Here is an 18,242-nt window from a genome sequence, read left to right on the forward strand (position 1 = left end):
CAGGACAAACACAGAGAGAACTCACTCCCTGAGACAGGATTCCCTCATTGAGACGTGTACTGAGCCTGAAAAACACTAAGATGTATGTCTGGGTCTCATTTATCATTTATTTGTTTGTTTTGTTTGCTTGTTTGTTTGTTTGTTTTTAAGTGAGTGCTCTCCTGTCTTCATGTGCAGCACTTGTAATGCAGCCACCTCCTCCCTGTTGAGCAAAGGAGTTTTTAGTAGCATTCTAGAGACTTCACGTGGACAGCCCTGGCACTCATCAGAAAAGTAGACCACAATCTCCTTCCACAGCCTCAGTAACCAAAAGGACTTTAGCTAGCAACATTTCCTGTAACTGCCGCACCATTAGCCACCAAGCCACCCACAAACACAAGTAGTTGCAGGTTGAATCAGACCTTATCAGATGAAGAGGGAAGTGCTTCTTTGCAATAAGTGAAGCAAAACTAAACCAGAAAGTGTATTTATTATTTTCACAGAGTATTTAACTTTGAGACAGTATTCCTTTGAGAAATGTTATTCAAAACCTAATGTGATGAAACTCAAGATCTAGATCTAGATCTAAGTTCTCTAGCCACACCCTTTAATAACCTTTCCACTCGCTGTCACGTAACATTGCAATTTCCTGTATTCTGCATCGATACCACGTACCACCTCCAGCTTTCAGCTCACTGCCAGCAGTCCTTCTGATGGGAAGACTGCGTTATGACCAAGAAAACAAGCTGCTTCTGTACAGCGCAGCACTGGAGCAAGGTACCTGGGGTTTCTCAAAATACCTAACCTTTCTCTTTCAGTCACTGACCCAGAGACTAAGGAAAGGGATAACTTAATCCCAAAGTGTTCTGGATCTCATATGTTGCCTCACAGAGCAATCAAAGATATGCAAAGTTGTTCCATCTCTTCTTTCTATCCTTTGATACACAACACTTACGATAATGAAAGCAAAAGGAGTGCTAGCAGGTCAATCCCAAGAGTTTCTCCCACCTCTAGGAACACAAAAGTTAAATTTGCACGGGAATGGGCCATGACATTGTCTTTCCTGCTTCTAAAAGAGGAGTTTTGGTGAACCCAACATCCTGGAAGGACAAAGCATTCTACTTATCAGCCATAATTCTGAATAGTGGTGAGCAGCTCCTTAGTAACACATCTTATTACAATCTTAGAAATGTCTTGTTTTTAACCCAAGAGTAAATACGCTCTCAGGAAACAATAAAGGTGGGCAGGTACATGACAGACAGGGATATGGGAAGATGAAGATTTGCCTGAGAGAATGTTGCCAGATACCAGAAAAAGAAATGGCCTGATACTGAGGTGGCTGGGAGGAGTCCCTGGAGAAGGGAAGAAGCTGTCGTGCAGAGGCTGATGGGGCTCTGGGAAGGGGCCTGCTCACTCAGCCAAGGCTTGTGATGTCCAAAGGGCAAACAGCTGAACTCACATGGTCTCAGAACTGCTCTCACCTATGTCATGGACTTCCCAAGTCATGTTATCTTTCTCTGCCAACTGATATCCTCATTATAGAATAGTAATAATGACAACTTTCCATCTTTGTAAGTCCTCCTAAGATCTATAGATGAAAATCACTTACAAAATGGTCAGTATTTTGAATTACTCTAATACACTGTCCTGTAGCCCAGCTAGTCTCTCTCAAAAGCCAAACAACGATCCAGCTCAACTATTAATTTATTAAGGCAGTACCTCATCTTCTGTCAGCAATGCTGTTCAAAATTTCTTTAGCCCTGCTCTCAACGTGCAACTTCATTGTTTATGGTTCCACATGAAGCACAAAAATCAACCTTCTCTTCAGTACATCAATTTTTTTAACACATTAAAAAGATAGCAGGACATGATATTGAGTTTTCAATAAAACTCCATCCAATTAAAATAGATGTAAAGAAGGACTTTCTTAAGCTTTTTAACCTAAAGGAATTGCCATAAACAGTAGTGCAATCTGTGCAAGCGGCCATAACCTTGTCTATGCAAGTGATATATTAGTCTGCATTGCTTATTCAAGTAGCAGCTGTTCCATTTCTAGGCATTACGAGAATTGCCAGGAAGTGGTACAGCTTGCTACACATTTCTTTTCAGACTTTTTTCCTTACATCTGGACTTCTTGAAACAATTTACTGGAACACAATGGCTAGAGAAAGTTAGAAGTGGGACACTAGTTTGAGTTCCAAGCTGAAACCAACTTCTTGTCACTTCTTCTGACATACGTAATAATGACAAAGTGATCAATTTCTTTTGTTTGAGGAATTTGATCAGCAAACTATTTATTTCATAGACATGATTCTTTCCAGAGATCATTTGCAAATTTCTTCTTTCCTCTGCATTTGTCAGAAACATCAGCATAATGCTGTTGTCCAGGGCACAATATTCTACACCAGAAAACTAGTGTCAGAATTTGTGCTAGGGACTTCAGGGACATGCAGGTTCTAAAATGCTAACAGTTTATACACGACTCTTGGTAGCAGAAAGAAATTTGATTTTGTTTCCCTGCCATCTAACCCTCACCAAACACATTTTTCAGTTTGTAATCTCACATATTTGGCTAGAAAAAGTCATAATTTATTTTGAGCAGATATTGCATACTATTAATTCTAAAAATATGAGGCAAAACAGAATAATTTGAGTTGTAAGGTATTCACTTACCTTCTACAGCTGATGCAGCCACATGACAATGGTCTTGTTCAGGAATTATGGGCAATATCTTTGTGGTCTGTGCAGTAAGTGGAATCTGTTGTTTGCTGGTTTTTACTATTGAAAGATAAAATCATTTTTATCCATATTATTAAACAGCAAATACATTTGCAGTGTTAAACACTGAATCTGCATGCTAGAAAATATTTGAGCCCTATCTGAACAGAAGGCAGAGGTGGATAGCCAGTTTGTTAGTGGGATTTCGCTGCCTAGAAATGCAAATACATGTCAGGAACTCCTGAAAGTACTAACCATGTTTTGTGTTTAACTTCCATGTGATACTAGTGGGACTACAACATTCTGATCCCAAGTCTCCTCAGGAAGCAGCTTGAAGGTAGGCAACTAAATGCTCTTGGAAAAATTACTAGCAGTGAAAATACGAAAGCATGCAAAGTTGGCATTAACTAAGATCCTCTCAAAATACAAAAAGCTACAGTTGGCCAGTTAAGCAGAAACAACTGAAATTTAGGGTGTGAACTTTCTGATTTATTTTCACAGACGGGCAGTCCAGATTGCCACCAAGGAAGACGTGACATGGCCTCAGGTAAGTTGTCATACACACAGGGAGAGCTGCTGGGCATCATCCAGCTGTTAACAAAGATGACAGCATGCACCTGAGAGGCAGGGAAGGGTGTGGTGATCCCTTTAGCACACTGGCAACACAGATACTGATATGATATCTTACTGGGATACAGATAAAGAAACACAGAAATAGCATAGTCAGGCTAATGAAGTCAGAGCTGTTGATGTAATGCATTTTACAAAGTACTACCATCGAATACAAGTAATATCTTAACTCCAGGTCCATCCCGTCCCCAAACATCAGTAACTTCTGTAAACCTACAAATGGGTTTTCTACTGAGTTCATAACAAGAGGATGAACCGTGTCACTTACATGTAGCTACACCCCTTCTCCAGTCAATATATCACGTGGGCTTCTCTCTTTACAAATTCAGTTTAAAAGTGGAGTTTCAGTCTCAGCAGTAAAGCAGCTGATTATGAAAAGCAAAGTTAAAATAAAACTGGAGTAGTTTTAAAAATAGCAATGGATCTTGTTTCACCCTCAGGATGGACCTGCAAAGCATGGGAACGTGTGCTGAGCATCCCCTCCAAGCCTGTGTGTAATGCTGTTTTATGTGCACACAACCCAAGCAGAGAAATGGCCCCGTGTGCATCAGTGCTCCACTGAAAGCATACAGTGGCTATAAAAAGCTCCCTAAAATTACCTGCATCGTATAGATTTTATCCTCCTATCTGAAAGATAAAATAAAAAGATCCCAAGTGGTAATTAGGCTTCACATTTTTCTCCAGAAATGTTGTGTCTTAGAAACATTACGTCTGTGTTAAATATCAAATACTGTGACAAGCGTTGTTTTTCCCGACATTACTCATTTAAGTCACAGAGGAAGACACAACCATTCAGCTATGTCAAGAACTGAGAAGGATTAAAATCAAGCAGGTGATGCTTCACTTAGCCAAGATTAAATTAATTCCCCCTTTTATAGGCTTTGCATCTATTTGATGCTGTAGAAGATGTATCCTGCCTGTCCTCTTTGCTAAAAAGTAAATGTATGGCAGAATACAAGGAGGAGTGAATCTGAATTCACTGGGACCTGAGCCCTGACACTACTGAGCCAGCGGTTGCTTCTATTTCCAACCTGTCAAATAACGTGCAGGTGTAGCAACACATCAGATAGATGGCAGAATTTTGCCTATTTCCTCTAATCTTGTAGGAAAGGAACTATTATTTTAACAGAATAGCACAGAAAACAATACAGGAACTCAAATTACTGAGGGAAATTTGTATTGTTGGTTTTTATGCACAAATTGCAGCTGTCGAGTTCACTTTTATCAAATGCTACGGATGCCACGAAGCCTAAACAGCCCAGAGAACAAGTGCAGGCCAGAAACCCTGAGGTTTTATTCTCTGAGTCCTGGTTGTCACTGTGATCCTGCAATGTTCTTCTTTCAGGATGAGTTACAAAATTACCATCCAACAGAAATAACTGAGCCACAGAAGTGAGTGGAGAAATCCTGTATTTTTACCTTAAATGTAACAAACCAAAGGGTGACTCTGTGAGCCAATGGAGTATCTCTGAAAATGAGAGGAGGATAGCATTTGAGCAATGAAAAACGAAGCATTATGTTTGAACTGAGGTTGCCCACACAGAACAGGCCTTTTTTGCAAAAGAACGTATGCTGCTTTCAAAATAGGATAAAAATTAACAAGGAATGTCATTCTTGCACTAGGAAAAGAAGGTCTAAATGGGAATTTATTGTGGTAAACTTCTAGTAATATAGAATCAAACGTAAGTCTAATCCATATAATTATATTAATGAAACTTCCAGTATGAAAAGACCCTGCTAGGCAGGTCCAGTCTAGGTACTAAACACCCTGTTTTATGCAATCTGTTTCCTGTGCCTTTTTTGTTTTGTTTTGTTTTGTTTTTTAAATAATGTAGTGTACAATTCACACACAATGGCCTGCTCCCAACAAGTAATTCTGTGCTGTGTCCTCAGGCTTTTTTTTTTTAGGATACAGCCATATGAGAATAGCTGTACTGCATCAGCTGCTAAGGTACTAAAGTGGTTTTGGGCGAGTGGGCTAAGGGCAAGGTGTGAGAGCAGGGTGAGAGTAGCTGCCTCCCCTTCCTCTGGAACTGAGGCTGATTTAAGCAGTAAACTGTGCATGACAGTTTAGCAGTTTCTATCCAAGTTATTTTAAAACACTGTGGGGAATACTGTCTAGTCCTTCTAATTGCTATTATTAATTTATTAAGTTATTCCAAACCCTCTTCTACTGCCTCTTCAATCTGAGAAAGCTCCTCAAAGAAATTCTTGCAATAAAAGTCTCTTCTGGGGGAAGATCCCTAATATTCTCTGTCATGAACACAAAGCAAGGAATTGACTTTTCTTCTGTGGATTATTTCCCATGTGCTACTACTATCAAGTCCTATTTGACACAAAAATGCTCTCTGTCTGGAAATACAGATCAGGCACCTAAAGAATACGCACTTCTTGCCCTGAAGAAAAAGCACTCTGTGCTCTTTCCCTTCTCTTGTGGCTGCATTTAAGGGCAACTGTGTTTGGTCCATTCATACCATTCAAGGGACTGTTTTACAGAAATGCAATGGCGGGAACAGATCCAAAGTCTAGAAAACACACTTTGTACAGCCCATGGTCTAGTGAATACTTTTTTGCCTTAACAGTACAGGCAATGTTTAATCAACATTTATGACCAGAGTGCTTAACGCTGCCCTATCTTCACTATATGTGCTTAATCCTTTGTAGTGCCACGAATTTGGAAGGCTGCAATTTTCATCCTACCCTAGAGAACATACTGTACATTTTTCCTCCTTTCCTCTAGCCACTGGACTTAATGGTAATGATTCATGGACAAAAAACCACTAACGGTTTCACAAAGCTGGCATCCATGCTGTGAATTATCTTTTTGTAGGACCACAGTGATATTAAGACAGTAATTTCCTGAGCCTACCTAGGAAATAATTCTCATTCTCAAAGCAGAGGTTTCCTTCATTTTCTGTCCTTATCCTTTCTGAACTTGGAACAACCTTTTAGAAGTACCTATACATCTTTTCATCTCTATGAGATACTGTCACATCTTCTCAGATATATAGTTACTTACTCTCATTACAGTGTTTCCAGGGTGGTTGTATTGTCTTCGGTGGACTTCTATGTATTGTTTCAAGATTTCAAGCTATGCATCAATGATAGTGAAAATATTATCAAGGACTGTTGAGTAAGTCATCTCTGGCTAGTTCCAATCCATTATCACAGTAGCAAATCTTAAACTTAGCAACTGCGGAAAAAATAAACTCTTTTCATGTGGTCTTGATTCCACTTTAAATTATATTGGTATAAATCGGGAAATTGACTGGACTGACTGGAATTATGGTGTGTGAAATCAGGACATTTCGTATTAAAATAAAACCTATTATAGCAGTTCATACAACTAAACATCTTCCTGGTTTAAATGGTTAGATTGGAGTGGGAGGAACACAGAAGTCAGAATGACAGACCAATATGGGATTCCTATTCTCTTCAGTAAAATCTGGTAAAAATCTAGGTTTTAATTTCCATAAAACTCCATCATTAAAAATGCCTTTGGATATACAACACTAAGAATACCATTGTGAACATGCTGATAATACAGGTATTGTATGAGTGAAGCTACTCAAGACAAAAGATGTCAGAAAGGTAATTCCTTTCCTGCGGGATGAAAATAATGATCTCATAAATACATCTTAGACGTAGCCAGTGCTTTAGAAGTGAGTGGCATAAATCGTACTCCTGGGAGAGTTCAGACAGACAGGGAGCTATTCATTCTTTCCTGTGTAAAATTGAAATGCTATGAGTTACTGAGTTGTAGAGAGAAAATACCAAGTCTTCTCTTATTCCTGAAGAACTGACAAAACAAGCTGGGAGGTACCCAAGCCTAGCCAAATTTAAAATTATTTTTTTCATTTGCTGACTTCGTAGTTGTTTTGGAGGGAGGTTGCTTTGCCATTCAGAGCTGTAATTCTATATGTCTGTGTTAATCTTTTTAAAGATAGAGCTTCATGAAACTGGAATCCATAGAATTTATTAAAGCCCGTGACTCTTCCAGCAATGTCAGTAACTCTCAGAGCTACAGATGCTAATTTCCCCTCACACAGAGATTTGTTACCAAATAATAATTTCTGGAATGAAAACTTTGAGTTTAGCTCTGCCATTTAATTTATCTGTGCTAAACATATTACACTCTCAGAAGACTACATTTTAATTCCTCTCTGAGACTTGAGGATCGTACTTTGTGAGATTTTTTCCCTAGAAATAGGCTGCAAAGTGCCAGCAGACTCATTCTCCAAGTCATTTATTCTGTCCTTTGGTAGCAGATTTTGTCAAGAGTCATAAACACATAGAGCATACATACATTTGTGTGCATGTCTGTATACTTCTCATACACACACAAGCACTCAGCTGCCAAATCTCAGACGTGACACACAACATGATCAAAAATTAAAAGGAGGTAAAAAGCCCAAAGTCATTAATGTAACACATTTGGAAGACTGGGGGAAGCATTCCCACATGATACACATAAGTCTACTTGTAGTTTCATCATCAGATTTATTTATGATATAAAAATGTTTCCATAACATAAGCCAGATCAAATTTGTGTAGGATCAATGTAACTCTGAAACAAACCTGAAGCATCCTCTGACAGGAAAGACTTAAAAGGTCTTTCTTGACCTTCTCATGCCTCAAGATTTGTTAAGTTTTCATTTTACTTTTATATTACCTACCAGGAAAAGGATTAATTTCAGGAGCAGACATAGCTCTTCTTGCACGTCTAGGGCTCTTTCTTCTCAGAATAGCAGAAACTGCTGCTAATCTGCGTTTGTAATCTGTTTTAAACAAAATGCATACATGCAGCACTAATTAGATGAAAAGTTGGTGAACATCTTATTCTTAAACTATTACACACCTTCCATGAAAAAAAACATGAATATTTTGAAAAAAAGTGATGAGAAAAGCCTAGGGCCAGATGTTTTATATTTTCCTGAACAAAATGCTTTGGAAATTCCATTCAGGTTTGCCTCTTTCACCATGTACTTTGAACAAATTTTGGAAGGTTATCAGAGAAGCATGTGTTCTGGTACAGGTTCAGACTCACACTGCTGACAGTGGGATAATGAGGATGGAGTGTTGTGGCTCTTAGGAAGCTGACAGATTCTTTGCAAGTGTGGGGTGCTCATCTTTGTCAGCACAGTTTGAGGGCAAGCTCTACACCACCCAGAGAGAGAAAGATATATCTGGGCTGAATAGCTCTGGCTGTTCCTCAGCATCTAGTTCATAAACTCCTCAGTCTTTCCATCCTTCAGCTGCTCCCTTAATTCTGGGCTCTTGGTGGGGCTGATGCAGTGGTTTGTGCATCTCCTGTGGGTAGCCCTGTGCTACAGTGCCAGCAGTTCAGGGCTCAGCCAGCTTCTAATGATGGGCTTGCTTCAATTCGACATAACAGGATTGATTTTTATATTTTTATTCTGAGAACACTAGAAAACTTCCTCTTTAATAAATTCATTAAATTATGACTAGTGAGTGGAGATCTAATGTGCTGAAGCCCTAAGCATGCACTGCAACAGTTAATGTCAGAGGAAGCTCTGGAAGTGGTCAGAAGACAAGAGTGGAAGGGAAAAGGCTAAAGGACTGATTTCTAATTTAGCTTCTTTGTCACGGATCAGTAGTAACCTCCACCAAGTTTATTTGGATATTTTATTTTATGTACTCATGGAAATAACGTCATTAATGTTTCAGAGACTCTCAAAGTCTGCCTAGCAGAATGTCTTGGAAGGTCTCAAGAGAAAATGAATAATTCCGTATTTCTTAACAGCTTCCAGTAGTGCTCAGAAAATAAAGATAAAAACTGCTAACTGAATCATGACTGTAAAAACTCTTAGCAGCTGTTTTAGGAATATAGTAACCTTCTGCTGTGTTCCTTGGGCAGCACTGAAAAAGCCATACCTAGACTTGCAATTAAAGGTGGCATTGTAATATATATAGATAAGGAACACAACCCTTCAATCTGATTTTTGTGTGCTTCTGTTTTTGTCAGTAACATATTGACGTTATTTATAATGTTATATATTGTAAATTTAAGTAATAAAATCACTACTCCTCTATCAACAGAAAATGTATTCTAGAAGCCAATGAGTACTTAAAAGCCTCTAAAGGGCATCGTTACCTCCCTGCTTGTGTCCATGACAATTCTGGAAAACCTGCATTTAATAGTAAACTGATGTTTAAAGATAAAGGCAGTAAATCATTAATCATCACTACTAACAGTTCTGCATTGAAAATGGGATGTTATGACTCAAAGCATAGAAAATCATATTCATGATATTATAGGTAGCTTTGAAATTACAAATAAAAGTCTTTTAAATGAGAGCATTTACTAGCCCACTTATAAAGACCTAATTTGCACTTTGTGGGGTTTTTGTATACATTAAATAGGTTTCAGAGTTCAGGTCTAGCAATAAGTAAAAGATCATGTATTTTAACCAAGATAACATCATCAGGATTTTCTCTAATCATTGTGGGGGAGGAGAGGAGGCACAGATTTGCCATTTTGAGCAACTATTTTGCTTATTCAGTAAAAATATATGCAGAAAATATTTACATTATGAAACAAAAAATCTCAGAAACATTTTGTGTGTGGGCACTCTTTTTCCTTCTGTTCAGTTATGATTAAAGCTACACTCCTATTGCTCTTTCGTTACAAAAGTGCCTGTGGACACAATAAGGATGATCAGGGGAATGGATGTGGCTTATCATTTCTTCATTTCCCCTGTAGCCAAGGTCTCCATTTGGCAGCTCTGGACTGCAAGGAGAATGGAAATCTGCCTGGCAAGAGCAACTAAGTGCTGCTTGTCTGAAGGTATTCTGCCCACCGGGGCTGAGACAGGAAGAAAGTCTCAGGAAATGGCTGTGAAAAGCATCTAAGAGCTATTATCTCATGTAGCAGGTTAAGTAACATGTTTTTCACATCACTGAAAGGGAGTGTGCTCCCTGTACCACCTGCCTCTGGTTTGGGATGAAAAACAATGACCAGCAGCTGACAAGCGGTCAATTTTCTGTATTGTTTTTGTTCAGAGGACTTTGTCTTGTTTGCTCAAAAGTCTCAAGCTCAGGGTACTCCCACACTGTTATTCTTGCTGTCTTCACTGTATATGGCTAGAAGAAATACTGTAAATCCCGATTTCAGCTTGTATCCCAAGTGAATTGCATAGGGAGAGCCTGTCTTGGCTGGTGAAGGCTTTTCGTAGAAACAATTGTTTCAGCCTCTGCACTAAGGACAAGTTCTGTCATAGCAAAGTTTTAACCATTTGGAGTAGTCAGTAATGCTGATTCAGAAATGACAGCACAATTTTCTTTTCTGAAATAACAGCAAAGAAAAGAAATGTTATCTGGGCTTAATTCAGCTTAGAATTACAGCACTGCTGAATTTAGATAACCGGTTTTTAGGGCAGACAGCTGAATGTATATCTCCTCTTATCTATCCTGTAATTTTTCTTGACCATGAGCTAGGTGAATCAAATTCAAGAAGGAAAGTGTATTGCAATCTGGTTATATTGGTCATTGGCATTTCTGCTTTCAAAATACTTTCAAAAAGGTTCATCTGTAATTGTTTTATCTGCTGGAATCGGTCTGAAATCAGAAGTTCATCTTGCTCAGGATCAGAGGCCACCAGGCATCTGTCAAAAACCCCCATACTTCATTCACCATCAACAAGCTTGGAGAGTTGAGAAGTGATAGTCTTATATCAATCATCCAAGTATTTCAGTTCCTCGGTAAGAAGATCTTACAATATTATAATTAAGATATTGGTGTCTGAACCACATTAATAATCAACAGCTTTGTTATTGTGAATTCATACACTTTTCATTGCATAGAGCTTTAAATTCATGCAGATCGACTTTTTGTTACTTACGGTTTTGTTCATTTTCTTGGACTATTTTGTAGATGACGATTGAAATAGTTGACACAAAAACTACTGCAATCATAGTGAGCCAAATGACCTTCACCATACACATAGGATCTGTCCATAAAATGTAAAAGAGATAAAATGAAGCAGGAAATCACTGGCAGAGGAAAGCAGAACATTCTGTATTGGTAGGTTTTTGGACAATGACTATCCCTTCAGATTAAAATTTTAAACAAAATAGAAGATTATGCCTTTTACTTTCAGCTTTCTTTGTTCTTTGAAATTAAGTTTCCTACCTAAAATCTAGCTTCATTTTCACCTGCATCTATCCCCCCATGTCTCATATAACAGTACATAGCTAAGTGAATGAAAACTTCCCCTATTTGTATAAAGTATTACATGCAACTCAGCCAGGAAGAAAATGTTTCACTGATCAACATTTATATTTAAGGTAGAAGAAGGGCAATATATATCCTCTCTTTGTTTGGCTGGAGCACAGAAGGAATTGGTCCACTGTCCAACACTGGCCTGTACTGGCATCCTCAACCTCCTGGTCCATCTTCATGTACAGAAGAAGGTAAGATTCTATGCATAGACATTTTCTTACCAAAAAGTGAGGAAATGTCACCAACACGACCCCTCTGGGGAGGTCTTTAACCAAAGCTGCCTTGGGGGAGACTCAGCGTGGGACTGAGCTTAGGACGTAGGCTGCTCTTTCAGACAACAGCTGCTGCAGAAATGCACCCACATTCTGCAGGGAATTAGTTCAGTAACAAGTACAAGCCAGGACTACACACCGCAGAGAAAGGATGTGGGGAACTTTCCTCCCTGGTTGTTTGAAAGACCTTTCAAACTTCTTTGGCAGCTGCATGTTAATGCATACCTTAGCATTGTCAAATAACTATTTTAAACCCCAACTATGTTACTATGAGTCATATAAAAGCAAATTATAGACTATAGCCAAACCAGTGTTTTCCTTTCCTTGACTTAAAATAATATAATTAGACCTACATCAACTTCCCTTGTGTATCTTTTCCACTGAGAAGTCATGAGGTAACTGCCAAGAACCCCATGGCTCTTTGAGGTAAGCACAGCTCATCCCTCCTAATTCAGCACTAAAAATATCTTCTATACAGTCATTTAGGCTTCTTTCAAACAGAGTACTCTACCGCGCCTTGTAGTGACTTGTAATGACTTGTCCATCACCATTACCTAGGCAAAGACCTGAGCACCTCTATAGCTTTGTTTTGAAGTAAAGAGAACAAAAATGTGTTGTTAAATTGGGATAACTACTTCCCAGGTAAATCACCATTGGCAAATGGTGGTTAGTTCATATTTCCGACACAAGTTAGCAGGGCAAGTTACAAACTATACTCCTCTCATAGCTAGACCTAGTTATTTAAACAAACAAACACACACACACACACACAAAAACCCCACAAAAACCAAACAACTAAGCTGCCCTCTCTACAGTTTCACCTGGATTTATTTAACATAGGTTTAGCCAACTGCAAAACAGGTATTGTTTCCCAGGAAAGTTATGGCAGAAAATGCATTTGCCGTACAAAACTAAATGAATGTAACAATTCAGCAATTCCCAGATGGCAAATGTTGTACACAGACAGGCTGGAATCCCTGACCATGGTCAGGCAATCAGCCAAAACACTCTTAGAGCACAAAGAGAAATGTAAAAAGCTGACAGGCTGTCCCCTGGGAAAACGAAGCCTACTTCAGCTGAAGATTTCTCTTTTGAGAGTACTGTAGTAAGGATATTGCAGTACGACATTAAGAGAAGTCAAACCTGTCTCCTGGTTCTTCTGCCACTAAAATTAACAGGAATTATTTAATTTACCACCAAGACAACAGGGTTATACCATTATGAGGAACAGGAGAGGAAAAAAGTAATTCTGGCTTTTCTCATACATGCAATTTGTGTGTCTGTCACTGCTAAGCAAAAGCAAAACAAAACAACAACAAAACAAACAAACAAAACAACAAACACTTACTTTGCTCTGTTGTTTCTAGGAAAGAAAAAGTCAGCTGCTTTAAATCACTATAAAAACTGTCAGTTGCCTCCTAAAGACAGTCTTTTACTAAGGGATGATCAAAATTGCATTGTTTTCTTGTGAAATATTTAAATACTTTCAAATGGTTGCTGAAAGCATAGAACTACCTACTGGAGATTTTTTGCAAGATTAATATTGTTTCTGGCTTGATTTCCCTTCTGACTGCTTTGTAACTTACATTCCACGTAAGACTTCAGTTGCAGCGAAATATTTATACAGTCATTTTGGTCTTCCATCATTGCCACTAGACAGGAGTGATTTAGGTATTCTTCAGCTGCATTTCTTCTTCCAACTATAGAATTGTTAATGTGGATTTCCAGCAGGTAGTAAGTATTATGATCTACTTCTTCTTTCTCAGAAAATGTAGTTAAATTAAAATATTTATAAAAATAAATAACATCTTCTGTTGTCACGTCAAGTGTGCCATCTGCTTTTGGAACTAAAAATTAAAACAAAATTATATAATATATGTTAGACAAAAAGACAGCTCTCAGAAAGAACAATAAGTTCTATCTCATTTGCAAAAACCTACAGTAGGCTTTTACATTATTGACTATGATAAAATGGACAAAAGGATACCATGTAAAAATATTCTGAACAGATGTGAAGAGTATTGATTATCTATACAAAATATATTACCCCTACAAATCATTGCCCCTTTTTGCTTTTCAGGTTTGGTTTTGTGCTTTTTGTTTTTGTTTGTTTGTGGGTTTTTCTGTCATCTGGTGTCAAAGGTAACAGACAAAAATCAGGCTATGAAAAAAATAAAAATCAAGTAGAAGTCATATAATTATAGAGATTTGAAGTATACATTTAGTTTATCTGCTATTAGCTGCAGAAGGTCCTTGTTTCACTTTAAACCACACAAGCTGTGAGACTTGCACAATGTCAACAAGGAACACAGGTAAGTAACACACTGTCAAAAGTGTTAGAGCTGTATAGCTGAGAACAGAGTTTGTCCATGTATTCTCTGTTTTGTCCTTTTCTTATCTGTTAAGACAGCTATTTTGTAATTAGAAAATGATGCGGTTGGAAAGGAATTGCATTTCTTATATTCAGGACTTGGCCCGTTGCCCCTGTTGCTGATGATGCCAGCAACGCAAAAATGCAAAGTGTCCTCTTCCCCAAAATTTTCCAGACATTTTGCAAGTGTATTGGCACATCCAAAAAGCTGTGGATGTTGCCGAATTCTTTTCCATATTGCTGGGACAAAGCTGCCATCTCTGAAACATTCTGGCCATATCTGATACTATACAGTTGTGGATATCACAGACTATAAGCACAAAAATGGTTATTCCTTGTATTTCTTCAAATTAGTTATTCAAATTCTTGCTCACAACTTATCATATAATATCAGCACTCAACATGTAGAGCTTCACCAGAAACTACAACTCTTTTAGAAATTTTAGCAAGATTAAAAGTACAAAGATGGGGTATAAGAGTGTTCATAAAAGCCAGATAGCAGAGATCAAATTTGCAACAGAAAAATTCCACATGGCTGCTGGATATGGGACACTTCTGCCACAGCACCCTTCTTCCAGACCCCCTGAAGATAATGACCACCCCCCCATTCACAATTTTATACAAGATCCTCAAATAAAATGCATCAGTATTTTGCTACTGACGTGTTTCGCTGACGGCCAGGATTGAGTGCCACTGAGAACCTGGCATCAAACCTTCATTTTCTAGCCATGCAAAGACAAGCTGAAATAAACGTTGTTCATAGATTTGCAAAGACCATAGAGAACCAGCAGCATTATAGTTTTCTTTTAACTACCAAATAAAAATGTGTCTTTTATGTTGTAACTAACTACTTCAAAATTAAGTATTTCCATTTCCCTACTTACTTTTTTTAGCTGTTGACCCTGATCCTTGATGATCAGCTTTCACATCTCTCTTGTATTCAGGCTCTGTGTGTTTAGTATGGGACTGTGGCTCCCTCCTGGAGGTCTGGCAAATGCATGGAATGTTCTGGAAATTGGAATGGTTTACAATGGCCTTCAGTAAAATAGCCTGGATTTCTCTTCTTTCTTGCACTGGTCTTTTGCAAGAATTGTTAAAAGTACAAAGTGGAAAAGTGGTGTTATTTGATGAACAGGTATCCACACATGACACAACTACAGTATTAGCTGTAAAAAAAACAAAACAAAAACAAAAACAAAGAGTATTACATTAGCGAGACAGTCACACAGGAAACATGGACAAATATGTGCATGAAAACATCATGTAATAGATCTTTTACCCATCTTAGGATGAAACACGCTTTCTTTCTTGAGCGTTATGGCAGTAAACTGAATGTATCAGCAAGGGTGAGAAAGCAAGCACCAACCTAGATCCTGGATTTTACTGCTGAATTGTCTGAAAACTCTTGTAATACTAACCTGAATTTGTGATGGTATCTAGTCATATTCCTATTTCAAAGCTGCTCTGATTTGATTGCACATGAGAAGAAGACGGTAACACTCCTGTTGGAGGGGGAACTTAGCCCTGGAACTGTGCAGTTGCATTATACCAGTGCAATTGTGCTGTAAAATAGCTCTACTCAGACTGAAAGCTTTATTTCCAACGACATTGAAACCATACTGAGAAAATACACAGAAACGCTGCTGAATCCCAAGACCACACCCTTCACATTCTCTTATATTCAGTCAACAAACATGAATCTTAATTATGACCATTGGGTTTGGTATTCATACTCCAATTTCAGGATCAAATTACTGTAGCTAGAGTACATTAATGCAGTTCTGGCAAGTACCAAAAAACACATAGGAGTAATTATTGATGAGTGTTATTTTAGTTGTCTTCCACATTAAAGTAGGGCTTTATTGTACAAATTGTGCATTTTCACATGAGTTAACTTTAAACTATTTTTTCAAGATGAAAAAATTTAAGAATAAAAAGCTTCTGGAACCCCAACATGAAGTATTTATGAATACAAATAATCACTTCCCAGAGTTGATGCAGCGCTAACCTATAGTTTTGCAGCTAATCTTGCCATTCTAGTAGTACCTTTGCATCTCTGTGAAGAGGAAATTTTGCATCTAACTCCCACTATGAGTAACTGAAGTAGTATGTTCATAAATCCTTGTGTATAGAGAGAAAAACGTAGCCTTTAATTGCTCCTGTACTCAGCCACAATCTGATAGCTTCAAGAGGCCACCTGTGCTCACATGACAGCAGGCTGGCCTCAGAAACGCTTCACTGAAGGATTCAGACAGGATACAGGAATAAAATCCCAAATCCAATGCCAAAGTAAATTATCTTCACTTTACTAACTCTGCATCAGTGACTCATAAACTCCTCGTAAAACATAATAAATTGGAATGTAAAATACACATCCTATGCAAATAAGAAAATTATTCATTTTAATACAAAGGGGGAGTCAGAATTTAGGGCTTGATCTTTCCATGAGGCAAGGGAAACAGAACATTTTCCTCAAAACGCTTATGATCTGACCTACACAACCTGGAGTGGAGCAGGCTCCTGATGTCACATTCTTCCAGCTGAAGGAGGCATTTTGTGGAGCCGAGCCAGGAGCAGAAACTGAATGCTTACTCTGCTCTGCAGGCAAGGCATGTGTGTAACCAGCCTAAAACCAGCACTACAGCTCTGCAGGTCAACTGACGGTAACTCCCTACCATGCCCCTTGCACCAAGAGATTTGTGGGAACCCGCTGACAGTGCTGGGGCAGCAGCCTATGCACAGCATGCTGAGCTGCGTCCTGGACATCACACAGGTTGTAGATGTGTAAAAGTCATATTATCTGTGCGGAAAAGGTCTGACTGCTGTCCTGTGAGGGCAGGCGCCTACCACCCTCTTGAAAGATCTCTCCTGAGAAAGCCATTCAGATTACAATCTAACACCAGTAAATGCTATTTTCTTCCAACTCCCAGGACAGGGGACTTTCTAGAGAGGGATCTATGTTGTGAACACTGTGAGTAGGGCTGCAAAGAGACGGGACTTTGCCAGTGGACTGCAGGGCAGACGGAACGCCGTGCCCACAAAAAGGCTTGCGCCTCAGCATGGGCCTGGGAGGCACCCTCCCAAATGGAAACACGACTGGAAATGTGGAAAGGGTCTTGTGAAATCTGAAAGCAAGTGGCCTGAAGAGTTAAGAGAATCACTGAGATTAAACCAAGCAAAGTATGTCTAGAAAACTGCTTTATATTCAAAGATCTGTAACTCGCATGCTTAATGTTAAGAAGTTCTGTGATTATGCAATTCTTCTACTCACAGGGTTGTTTTCCACAGAAAATTCAACACCATTAAAACAAAATTATTCACAGGGAAGATCTGAATTTGTAAGAAACTTGCTTCCTATTAAGAAAGTCATAAATATTTCATTTTGGATTGGCTTGACCTTTCTTCCGTTTGATCTGTGGTATTCTGTTTTGCATCAATTCAGCAGTATAGCAAATTTCAATTTTTATCACTTCTTTGCGGAAATTATAGTCATCATGTAATACTGCAGAGATAGAGGGCCTACAGTACAAGTTGGGGAACACACAACTGATAGTTTAAAGGAGACACACACCATCAAGTAGCTGGACCCAGAGGACACGACTGGGATTGGGAGCATCAGATTCCAAAACAAGAACATCCTGTTCTAAAGCAATGTGGTTTAAAGGTTCAAAGACTCGTAACCAAACAAGTGGGTTGCTTTGCAAATATAAAGGACACATTTCACTTTGGTAATGCTGAACTGTATTCTTTTGATAAATTTTTAAAGGCTTGGTTTTTTGCAAATTGATTTCCCCCTGAATTTGTTTCATAAGAAATTTCCATTTTTACTCCCATTCCGGAAAGAAAAAAATGCTGGAACTTCCCTGGGATAAAATATCCAAGTTTCACTTACTTCCATCTGTATACTTTGCTTGCCTGCCATTTCATAAGTTCTGTTAAAAACCTGAAGTACCCACAACATTAATGTGATCTTAAAAAGCCTGTTGAATTAGGTCTCTGCCCCTCACTTAGGAAGCCCTCACAGAGGAAGA

General features: G+C 38.6%; 1 protein-coding gene and 1 long non-coding RNA gene across 7 annotated transcripts in view; one reads left to right on the forward strand and one right to left on the reverse strand.

Moving 5' to 3' along the window:
- Nucleotides 1–18,242, reverse strand: part of TMEM156 (transmembrane protein 156) — a 49,351-nt gene that overhangs the window by 29,551 nt on the left and 1,558 nt on the right. For 4 of the 6 annotated variants that reach the window (XR_010472525.1, XM_065062643.1, XM_005501261.4 and 1 more), the window contains exons 2-6: nt 15,096–15,377; nt 13,427–13,687; nt 11,189–11,296; nt 8,004–8,105; nt 2,653–2,757 (exon numbers count right to left, since the gene is read on the reverse strand). Coding sequence is in view for 4 of the 6 variants with exons in the window: in XM_065062643.1 (XP_064918715.1) it covers nt 2,653–2,757; nt 8,004–8,105; nt 11,189–11,296; nt 13,427–13,687; nt 15,096–15,377 (858 nt within the window). In the remaining 2 variants the exon portion in view is untranslated. The remainder of the gene's footprint in view (nt 1–2,652; nt 2,758–8,003; nt 8,106–11,188; nt 11,297–13,426; nt 13,688–15,095; nt 15,378–18,242) is intronic. The other 2 variants (XR_010472526.1, XM_065062646.1) reach the window with 1 other exon arrangement.
- LOC110357904 (uncharacterized) lies at nt 553–13,433 on the forward strand. Its single transcript, XR_010472528.1, has 4 exons — nt 553–756; nt 2,986–3,034; nt 3,199–3,244; nt 11,221–13,433. It is a non-coding gene; the product is annotated as an uncharacterized LOC110357904 (long non-coding RNA).

This window comes from Columba livia, chromosome 4, assembly GCF_036013475.1.
Source record: "Columba livia isolate bColLiv1 breed racing homer chromosome 4, bColLiv1.pat.W.v2, whole genome shotgun sequence".
Lineage (NCBI taxonomy): Eukaryota > Metazoa > Chordata > Aves > Columbiformes > Columbidae > Columba > Columba livia.